Source organism: Setaria italica, chromosome IX, assembly GCF_000263155.2.
Source record: "Setaria italica strain Yugu1 chromosome IX, Setaria_italica_v2.0, whole genome shotgun sequence".
In the NCBI taxonomy this organism is placed as follows: Eukaryota; Viridiplantae; Streptophyta; class Magnoliopsida; order Poales; family Poaceae; genus Setaria; species Setaria italica.
The window spans coordinates 57,382,239-57,392,360 of NC_028458.1; the positions used below are offsets into that span (position 1 = coordinate 57,382,239).

The following is a 10,122-nucleotide window of genomic DNA, read 5'->3' on the forward strand; positions in this document are numbered from 1 at the left end:
GGGGGGGGGAGCGCAGCCGGCGCAAAGAGAGACGTGCGCACGAAGCTCAGACTTGCTCGATCGGTGGGACATCGATTCGCGGCATATTTGCCGGCGATCTCAAGGAACATTTTCTGGTCGTCTGACGTTGCCCTTCTCGAAGTCGCCGTGTGTGTCCGGGTTGGACGTGGAATTCTGAAAGATGCGTTTGATGTAGAATATACGCGTGCACATTCTAGCGGTCAATAAAGAATCACATGGACGGATGTGCCCAAAAGCTCCCATGGCTTGGCTTCCGTGACTGGAAGTTGGAAGATGCTGCACTGTTTAGTTGGAGATCCATGTACTGCGTTACTGAACGGTAGGTACAGGAAACCGGATTATATTGGCAAGTTTCCGTTGACTTTGCTCTGGCTCCATTCATGGAAATCGGTGGCATTGTTTCACAAAAGAAGTTCCCATGAGCTCACCGTGGCACTAGTAAATTTTGTACGTCCTAGACTAACATGAAAAAAATGTTTCGTGCTGTTTCCAAATGTTTAAATTTCTCGTACCTTTTCTGTTCAAATAACTGTAGACATTTTTGTCTTAATTTTGCGTAAAGTTGTGGGCTTCTTTCAAGTCACTTTTGCTCTGAAAGCCCAATTAGTAACCAGGCCGAACACGTCGCGCAAGCCCAACACAAAACAGGCCATCAGATTCTCTCTGTTTGACATTGACCCAAGCCCACGCACATCAAGCATCAACGGCTAAATCAAACGGATTTCGCAAACCCAATGCCGCAGAGCGCACTCTATCCCCTCGGCAATGGCCACCGTCACGCCCCTAACCGCCTCCCCGCTCCGCGGCCACCTCCTCCACCACCGCCGCCGCGGCCGCCTCCACGCCAGGCACCAACCCCAGCCACAGCGCTGCTTATCGGGCACCGGGCGGCTCTACTGCGTTCCGGACGGAGGCGGCGGCGAGGTCTCCGCCGCTCCCGCTCCACCAGCCGCCGAGGAGCAAGCGCCGGAAGAGCAGCCGCATGACTTCAACCTCCTCGCTGCCAACCGCAGCGACTTCAACGATATCATCATGGTCATTGACTCGCCCGCCGCGCGATACCTCGTCCTGGACCATAACAGTACGTACGGGTGGTTAATTGAGTACTCAGTTCGACAGCCACAAATTAAATTTGGATAGGTTTTCTGATCAGTTGGAGCTCTGTGTTTGGTTGTGTTGTGCAGAGAATGTCCACAGCATTCTCCCCAAGACCACTGTTTGGACAAACTCCTACTGGGTATGTACACCTGGCTAATTAATCATCTATAAACTGACTTGAATATTAAGACTTTTGGGCCACCATTGGCGAATAGATTGCTCTAACGTTTTTTTACCTGACTTTACGAGCCCTTTATAGACATAATAATCTGATACTTGATTATGTGGATATCTTCACGCATTGGACATTAAGCACTTGATCAGAACAGTACTAATATTATTGTTGATACACTAGCATCACCACTTATACATGTAAAAACTTGTGAGAAATTTTACAGTTTGTGCATGTAAAAAACTAGTGAGGGATTTCTCTATGAACGAATTTATATGTTTGTCTCAAATTTTGGCTTGCATCCTTTTTCTTTGCTGGAATTGTTGTTGGATGTTGATGCTTAATTAATGTATTTTTCCACTTGCAGGATGAGTTTGTGAGCCTGCCGCCGGTTGTTCCACTCGGTCCTGTTGCACTCCTAGGTTTGGTAAATCATTTGATCCATGAAGACAATTGCAACCTACTTTAGCTCTTAGTCATACTTTATATTCTTCCTTCAGAGCTATCGTGCAATAGGATAAAATGCGTATACTAGGGGGTTGGGAAAGATATTTCCGTTCTTCTGATGATGATTCACCATTTCTAACCAAATATACATCACGTTCACCATAAGGTCAATAAGTGATTTCTTTAGGCGAAACCATGCCCATCTGTTATTTTTTCATACTCGCTCTTCACACTCTTGCAAAACTCTATCTTCAGTCTTCACACACTCTTCACTTTCCTTGGTTCTTTCAGGGTGCTGGGACTGCAGCACATCTGATGCTAAAGTTTTGGCCTTGGTTACAACTTGTTGGCTGGGAGATTGATCCTATGGTGAGAACTCTTCTCATTTGTCACTTTTTTTTGTGTATTAATAACAAAATTTATAGTTCCGATAACTTGCCAATTTCAATCATGTGAACATATGCTATTGACTTCTCACAAGAACATTAGTAATCTATCCTTTGTTATATATGCTAAAATTATCTTACAGCCTTATCTACTGTGCCTCATGCATATGCTTTTGATGTACCCAATTTTGATATTGGAAAAGCTGATCATGTTTCATGACAGATAGTTGAATTGTCAAGGCAATATTTTGGTATGTCTGATTTAGAGAAGCCCACAGAATCTGGTGGTTCGCTTTCTGTGCGCATTGGTGATGCACTTTCTCCATCAGCTACAGTTGAAGGAGGATTTGCTGGTGAATAACTAACCTGATGCAAATGTAATACATGTTTCAACACCTTACGTTCAAGTACATAATTTGATATCTGCAATTAACTCCGAACTGCAGGAATTGTTGTAGATTTGTTTTGTGATGGAAAGATCATTCCTCAGCTGCAAGAAGTAAATATCCTTTCCCATCTCTGTTACTTATTTTATTATTATTTTGTATCCCGTGATAATTCACATATTGAATTTTTAGCTTTGAGTTATCTTCAATCCTATCTAATGAATTTATGAATCATGTATAAGAATGTGTAGCTCTGTTTTGGATTATCGACAAACTACCATATTTTTTACTAGGTGCTGGCTTTATTTCAATCTTGATACAGGTTGAAACTTGGTTGCAAATTGCAAAAAAGCTAATGCCCGGTGGTCGAATTATGGTTAATTGTGGTGGAGCAGATGTTGAAGAATCTCTTTCATCATCCTGGGTTCAAAACCCTACAATTAAAGCACTATGTTCTGCATTCCCCAGGCAGGTAATATGCATTTGATCAACCATATTCACTTTCACACTCCAATTACTACTTGGTGATATAATATTTTAAAGAAGAAATTTCTAAATTATTATGTAATTTGTGCTTGGTTTTCGTACGGATAGCATATTTCCTCTCTATCCATTTTTTAATACAGATTATCATCTTCCCTCTGCATTAAATATAATGGACTACTTGTGAGTGATGTCTTATTAAATTTTACGGGTAACCATGTGATTTTTGAATATCCATTTTGTGAAAGTCAAAGTGTTTTGAACATTATGTAGTAATTTGAAAATATAGAAACTATAGTATATACTGTATAGGCTTGCACAATTATAGAATTATTAGCATTGGATGCTAGTTTTCCTTCCTCCTGTTTTGGTCGATTATCCTTATGGGGCACTGTTATGTCACTAGCTTGCTCAAGATTGTTTTCCTGAAATGAGATGATGGTGTATTTGCAGCTAAACTGGAAGAGGCTATCGGAGAAAGAGAGTGTAAACTATGTGGCACTGACGGGTCCTCTTCCAGACTTGGATGAGTGGTCTGCCTCAGTTCCTAGCGAGCTAAGCACGAAAGTGAAACAATGGGTGCCTTGCGAGCTTGCGTGATGCCGGGCATTTTCTTTTGTTCTAGTTGCACCTAATTTGCTTCAGCAACTTGTCCATGACCTCTGTGGCTCTCTCCATGCTCCTTTAATTTCTGGTGAGTAAGCTCAGCTGTCGGTGGGTGCCATCCACAGTACTTCACTTCTGGATCTACTAGCTTCACCATGCGCGCCATCGGGCACACTGAAACTCTTGTTGCTCTCGTCTTTTTTTTTTACTTAAGGTGTATTTATGGCGTCATCTGCATCTGAAGCAAATGCTGAATCCAGATGCTCTATGGGGATACCAGTGGAACAGGTAAGTACGGACTCAAGGCAATTGTTTAGAGAATCTGTATAGTACTTATCTCAGGGCAATTGTCGAGAGAAGGCATGCCAGGACAAATTTTGCAGCAGAAGATTGTACATTGGAGCCCACACTGCAGGACAATTTTGTCATTAGCATTCATGCGTGCCTTTGTTGTGTGGCAAAGTGACAATTTTCATTTGTGTGAACAGCTGTCCAGTAGCATTCACTGACAATGACTGTCCGTTAGCATCAACACTGATGGCTACATGTTATTGGTTCTCTGATGTTGCTGTGGATGAGCTGAACCAAAATTTGCCATATATACATGTACTGATGTACCCAGCGTTCATCAGGTGAGCTTCCAGTTGCCGGGTTAACATCTTTCTGATGTCATGTTGCTATCGTCTTACCAGGATGAAAAAAAGTCAGTTCCGCGATGGAGCCTCTGACCCAACACACTGCCATTTCTGCTTCAAGCTCCTAGCTCCCCCATCATCTCTGTCCTGCTGGAGGCTTGGCCTGTATCTCCCTCTGCCTCCGTCACCGGAATGCGCTCGACGTCTCCGCAAAATCGCAAATCGTCTCTTGGTTGTGCTTCAAGCAAATCGCAAATGGCCGGTGAGCTGCCTGGTCCCTGCCATTGCCAGCGCCCGGCGGGCACCGGCAGCCAGGTCTCGGCGTCTCGCACGGTCACGGAGCACGATGCTAACCGCTGACGAATGTTCCGTGAAGAATGTCACCGGCTCACCGGGACAGTTGAGCCGAGCGGTAACTACCGTGCACCGCATCACGAGAGGCACGAGCGCAACCTCGGAACGCTACAAGATCTGACGGCGGCGACGCTCCCCTCGTGACCACCCCCCGTGGGGCTACCACTCTGACACCCGCAGTCCTCTCCTCCCCCCAAAGCAAAGCCAAGCAAAGGCAAAGCCCCCGTCCGGCGCCGGAAGTCCTGGACCAAAACCCGCCACAGCCTTGGCCCCGCCCCGCCCCGCTCCCGATCCGGCCGCCCCAAGCCGAGCCAGCCAGGATGTCCCATTCGCCGGCGCCCAGCGGCGGCGGGGGGCAGCAGCCGCTGGTCGTCTCGCTCAACTGCCTCGACGACCCCTCGCTGGAGCAGGAGGGCCTGGCCGGCGTGGCCGCGGTCGAGCACGTGCCCCTCTCCGCCGTCGCCTCGGGCCGCGTCGAGGCCGCCGCCGCCGTGCTCCTCCCCTCCCTCGCCTTCCTCCCGCGCGCCGCCCAGCGCCGCCTGCGGCCCTGGCAGCTCCTGCTCTGCCTCGGCTCCGCGGACCGCGCCGCCGACGCCGCCCTCGCCGCCGACCTCGGCCTCCGCCTCGTCCACGTCGACGCCAACCGCGCCGAGGAGGTCGCCGACACCGTCATGGCGCTCATCCTCGGCCTGCTCCGCCGGACGCACCTGCTCTCGCGCCAGGCTTCCTCGGCCCCGGCCGCGGTCGCCGCCGGATGGCTCGGCTCCGTCCAGCCGATGTGCCGCGGCATGCGGCGATGCCGCGGCCTCGTGCTGGGCATCATTGGCCGGTCCGCCGCCGCCCGCTGCCTCGCGACGCGCAGCCTCGCATTTCGGATGAGCGTGCTCTACTTCGATCCGCGCTATGTGGTAACGGATCTGGAACTTCCTACGCTTCTATTGGTTGATCCGCCTATTAGTTTCTATTATTAAAGAATTGCACGGTTCTAAAACTTTACCCTCATGCTTGCATTGCTGGTTTAGGTAATTTCGACTGTTTTTTTTTGCCCGATGTTATCTGCTGCCAGTGTCTCACAAGTGAAAGTGGGTAGTGTTTTATGCTAAAATGAGTTAGTTTGTGATCATTAGTTTCTGAACTTGTAAAACGAATTTTGTATCTGATACTGAATTGGCATGATCTCATCTCACCCTTAGTTAATTTGGAGGGGATTGCTGTATAGGCTATGTACTTTTGAGTGCTAGATTGCTAATGACTAGTATATCTTTTCTTTTCTTTGGATAACGAAGTTTTGTGACAGCAGTAACATATGATAAAAGCAACACTAATCATATGGCAAACAAGGAATCGTCTTTGTTAGTTTTTGCTTTAGTATAATGCATGAAGTAGCCAAGTAGGGGATGACAGCATGAGAATTAACCTAAAGTAATTCTGCGAGTTACAATAAGTATCATTCATCAAATGCAATCTGGTTGTGTTACATTATTGATATGATCACCAAGTTCGTAACTTAATATTCTCAGCCTATTCCTCATGATACAGAATCATGATATTTAGGCTACTCTTTAACTCACTTTTGAACTGAACAGGATGTCGTATGTTAAGAATACTGCTTTGAATATTCTGACATTTTGCACATCTGTTTAGGCCAATGGGGAAACAAAGAGGCCTTCTATTGTGTTTCCTTCTGCAGCGAGGAGAATGGATACTCTCAACGATTTATTAGCAGCAAGTGACCTTGTTTCACTGCATTGTGCGTTAACGAATGACACCATGCATATACTTAACGCAGACTGTCTGCAGCACATAAAACCTGGTAAGATTATTCTTTTTTCTTTAATTGCATTAACAGATCTCCGTGCAGTCTGAAGTAGTGCATATCCTATCTTGAATATAGTTGTATGACATCATATCATTGAATGTTTTGAATCCTGCAGGAGCTTTCATTGTCAATACTGGTAGTTGCCAGCTTATAGATGACTGTGCACTCAAACAGCTCTTGATTGATGGTACCATAGCTGGTTGCGCATTGGATGGTGCTGAAGGTCCACAGTGGATGGAAGCATGGGTATGCAAATTAGAAGCAGAATATTGAATAATGTTTGTAAATGGTCATTTAGGACGAATAAGTTTATCTAAAATCAAACTGTTCGTCATTTGTGATAATAAATTTTACCTGATGTTTCTATAACTAAGGTCCTCTCTGAAGCTAGATAAATGTTTCATTATTTGAATGAGATTATACTCCTAGTAATATCTGCTTATCATTTCAGAGTTAAAATTCTCAGTTGAGATATAATGTAAAGTGGTATTGTAATTGGGAACTTGCTTTATGTGCTACAGTTGGCCTTCTCTGTTCAATTGGCTAATAGTTATGTTCTTGCAGATAAGAACAAATAGCCGGTGTCCTTTTTGCACTGGTATGGTTGCATTACATTTTGTTCTGCAAAGTGATGGCTAATCCTTATTGTTTACAGGTGAGGGAGATGCCAAATGTTTTAATTCTTCCACGGAGTGCAGATTACAGCGAAGAAGTGTGGATGGAAATAAGAGAGAAAGCAATCACTATGTTACAGTCCTTTTTCTTTGATGGTATTCTTCCAACTAGTGCAATTTCTGATGAAGATGATGAAATAAGTGAAGCTGGAAATGAAGATGATCATCTAGACACACAGGCAAAAGATAGCCAGTCACAGATTTTTGATGCTGAAATAGATGAAAGCCACTTAACTCTGGAGTATGAAAAGAAAAGAGCCGTGTCCCACCATAAAGAGCCTCAGGCTTCTGGAAAATCTGTAAACATTGGCTCCCGATCTGAAGGAAGGCGTAGTCGATCAGGAAAGAAAGGAAAAAAGAGGCCTGCTCATCGCAGATCTCAGCAGAAACCTGATGACTTGTCTGCTGTAGAGAGTGATAGTAATTATTCCTCACGGAGAGATGATGACACTGCAATGAGTAGCAGGGACCAGGTTGTAAGTTCCAGTTCACGATTTGCCTCTCCTGAGGACTCAAAATACAAGCAGAAATCTCTTGTTGATTCACCAATGGAAATAACATCTGAAAAGAAGGTGCCTATACTGCTCAGTAGAAAATATCCTGATAAACTGAAAGATGGTTTTGTTGTTGCATTGAGAGCAAGAGATAATTCAGGGTACCATGTTGCGAGACAGAGAGTAGTTGGTGGTGGTGGCTGGATTCTTGATGTTGTGTCAAATGCTACAAACAGAGATCCTGCTGCTCAGTTCCTAGTTACTTTCAAAAACAAGGTATGTTTATAACAACCACCCTCCTCTTCCATTTTCACGCGTGCTTTGGTTTTATGCACATGCAGGCCCTGATAAGGCACGTACTTTTCAGGATACTATGGGGCTACGATCCTTTGTTGCTGGTGGTAAACTACTGCAGGTACATCTCTCCGACTCTATGGCCAGACCTTCACGCACTACCTGACCTGACCCGCCCGAAAATAGTTTGATGAGACCTGACTTGCCCTGCCTGAAAATAGCTTGATTGGACCTGACTCGACCAGTGCATTGGGTAGGCTTGGGCCAAGATTTTCGCCCTGTTATGAAATCTGAAAATACTGTAGACCCAACCCGGCCTGACCAATAACTGGATCAGGACCGAATCTGATTTTTGCAGCCTGCTGTTGGTCCTGGGCCCGACTAGGCCCACAAAACGTCATTTTTTTAGTTCGAGTGTTCGACCTGAACCTGACCTGGCCCATTCTATGACCAGGTCTATCTATGGCTACTTGACTAGTAGTCTACTAATTATATGTTGCTATGAGAAGTTTAGGACAGAAATTGTGACACTAGTAGCTGAGCTGATATTACACAATCTGATGATGTCTCTTACATGAACTATAATTATGAAAAACCTTACATAACTCAGTTAAAAGATTTTTTGTATGTAAGTTGACATCCACATGTGTATGAACTGTCTAGAGCACATGCATCACACCTAATTTGTTGACCCACTACCTACTTAATGGCCACATTTTAATTTTGATGTCGACCTGTTTGCTGCTTCTGTCAGTGTTGCCTTTCTAACACGAACACACACAAGTTTGTGCCTTGGAAATTTGGAATCCTCTACTATATACAATATGCGTTTACGTTACCAGCTTTAAAGTAGAGGGCTGATTGCTGTAAGCCAGTAATGTGGAAAGAGGGTCTGCCTCCTGCCAGTACCATTTTTCTACTTTCCTTTCCCAGCCCTTTGTTTTAATTAATATCATTCTGTAGTGTCAGAATAGATTCTGTGGGAGCTAGTCAAAAAGTTTGAGAAATAGAGGCAACCTTCTGGCTTGTTTTTGATGCTTACGTCTGCTGATGTTCTTATGAAGATTTTATTTCAATACATTAACAGATTAATAGGAAGACGGAGTTTGTATTTGCAAGCCATTCTTTCGATGTTTGGGAAAGCTGGATGCTGGATGGTTCTTTGCTGGAGGGTTGTAAGCTTATCAACTGCAGAAATCCATCGGTAAGCACCCTCCTAATTGGTGCTATAAATAAGAAAAACTAAGATGTAGCGGTATCGGTTCTTAATAGAAATAGACTGTAGTAAACCTGAAAACCTGGGATGTCGTAAATTGTTAATACTCGTCTCCCAACTGATTGTTTTTTCCCCCTTTCTGTAGGCTGTTCTGGACGTGTGCATTGAGATCCTTGCAGCTGCAAGTGAAGAAGATGGAGTCACTCGGTGGCTTGATTAGCCACGCTGGCCGCTGGGGGCTGCAAAAATGAACTGACTGATCATTACTGTTTGGTTCTGCTTGCTTCCGGTTTTTTCTTTCTGCTCAAATTTTGGTTTCTCTGATACAGGAACCCCTGTAGCTGTAGGCACATCATGTGCACATCACGTTTGTTAGTACTGTCGTTATTGTCGTGTAGCCATCCTCGTGCCACACGCTTCTGGCGATGCAAGACTGCATATCGTGTTAGTAATAGGAGTACACATGCACAAGCGTGGTTGATGCTGACTTGAGCGTACAGGTAAACTGCTGAAGGCAGCCGCTGCTGCATTTTAACAAGGAAATTTTGACACGAGACAAATGGTCTCCCTGGTAGGCTGACGCTGCACGGTTCGCTGAACGCCGGCCAAATCCCGGCAACCTATATGTGCAGGGCAAGCCGCCGGACGCCGGGCAATTACCGGCATCCTATAATTCTCCGACCACAAGTCCTATGATTTTTCTGCAGAGATGGATTTATACACCCACCAACCCCGCTAGGCCGCGCTTTCATCTGTAGAAAAATTGACTACGGCTGTGGTGTCCTTTCAGGCAGACTTCACTAACATTGTCCATGTTCTTACCGTGAGAGATAAAATTTTGCAGGTTTTAGAGCTTCTTCATCCAACGGCAGGTTCACTTGCACGCCCATAATTCATCTGTACTGCACGATGCATTTTCTTGGCTTCTTCTGAGTTTCCAATCATCTGGCTGGGGTCGTTTGAATAGGACCTTTGATCCCAAAACGGCTTCGGATTTTAGAAAACACTAGCAGTATGCTCGTGCGTTGCAACGTAAA

The 10,122-nt window shown here is 45.1% G+C and overlaps 2 protein-coding genes across 2 annotated transcripts; both read left to right on the forward strand.

Moving 5' to 3' along the window:
- Window positions 1-763: 763 nt before the first annotated feature.
- Window positions 764-4,230, forward strand: LOC101766372. The gene is made up of 9 exons (XM_004985835.3): window positions 764-1,102; window positions 1,206-1,258; window positions 1,659-1,718; window positions 2,030-2,107; window positions 2,348-2,477; window positions 2,571-2,623; window positions 2,833-2,982; window positions 3,447-3,687; window positions 3,814-4,230. Exons 1-8 carry the CDS (start codon window positions 787-789, stop codon window positions 3,591-3,593), a joined length of 987 nt encoding a protein of 328 aa, XP_004985892.1. The 5' UTR covers window positions 764-786; the 3' UTR covers window positions 3,594-3,687; window positions 3,814-4,230.
- Window positions 4,231-4,563: 333 nt separating this feature from the next.
- LOC101766785 (C-terminal binding protein AN) lies at window positions 4,564-9,623 on the forward strand. Its single transcript, XM_012842923.3, has 7 exons — window positions 4,564-5,496; window positions 6,233-6,401; window positions 6,523-6,653; window positions 7,063-7,851; window positions 7,943-7,990; window positions 8,957-9,073; window positions 9,231-9,623. The coding sequence occupies exons 1-7, from the start codon at window positions 4,909-4,911 to the stop codon at window positions 9,303-9,305; spliced, it is 1,917 nt and encodes a 638-aa protein (XP_012698377.1). The 5' UTR covers window positions 4,564-4,908; the 3' UTR covers window positions 9,306-9,623.
- Window positions 9,624-10,122: the final 499 nt, after the last annotated feature.

Excerpts from the sequence above, each read along its gene's own strand:
- LOC101766372 (XM_004985835.3), top strand. The coding sequence starts at position 787 with ATGGCCACCGTCACGCCCCTAACCGCCTCCCCGCTCCGCGGCCACCTC. Across the intron at positions 1,103-1,205 it reads CCTCGTCCTGGACCATAACA|AGAATGTCCACAGCATTCTC; the intron begins GTACGTACGGGT and ends TGTGTTGTGCAG. Across the intron at positions 2,624-2,832 it reads TCATTCCTCAGCTGCAAGAA|GTTGAAACTTGGTTGCAAAT; the intron begins GTAAATATCCTT and ends ATCTTGATACAG.
- LOC101766785 (XM_012842923.3), top strand. The coding sequence starts at position 4,909 with ATGTCCCATTCGCCGGCGCCCAGCGGCGGCGGGGGGCAGCAGCCGCTG. Across the intron at positions 5,497-6,232 it reads ACTTCGATCCGCGCTATGTG|GCCAATGGGGAAACAAAGAG; the intron begins GTAACGGATCTG and ends ACATCTGTTTAG. Across the intron at positions 7,991-8,956 it reads CTGGTGGTAAACTACTGCAG|ATTAATAGGAAGACGGAGTT; the intron begins GTACATCTCTCC and ends ATACATTAACAG.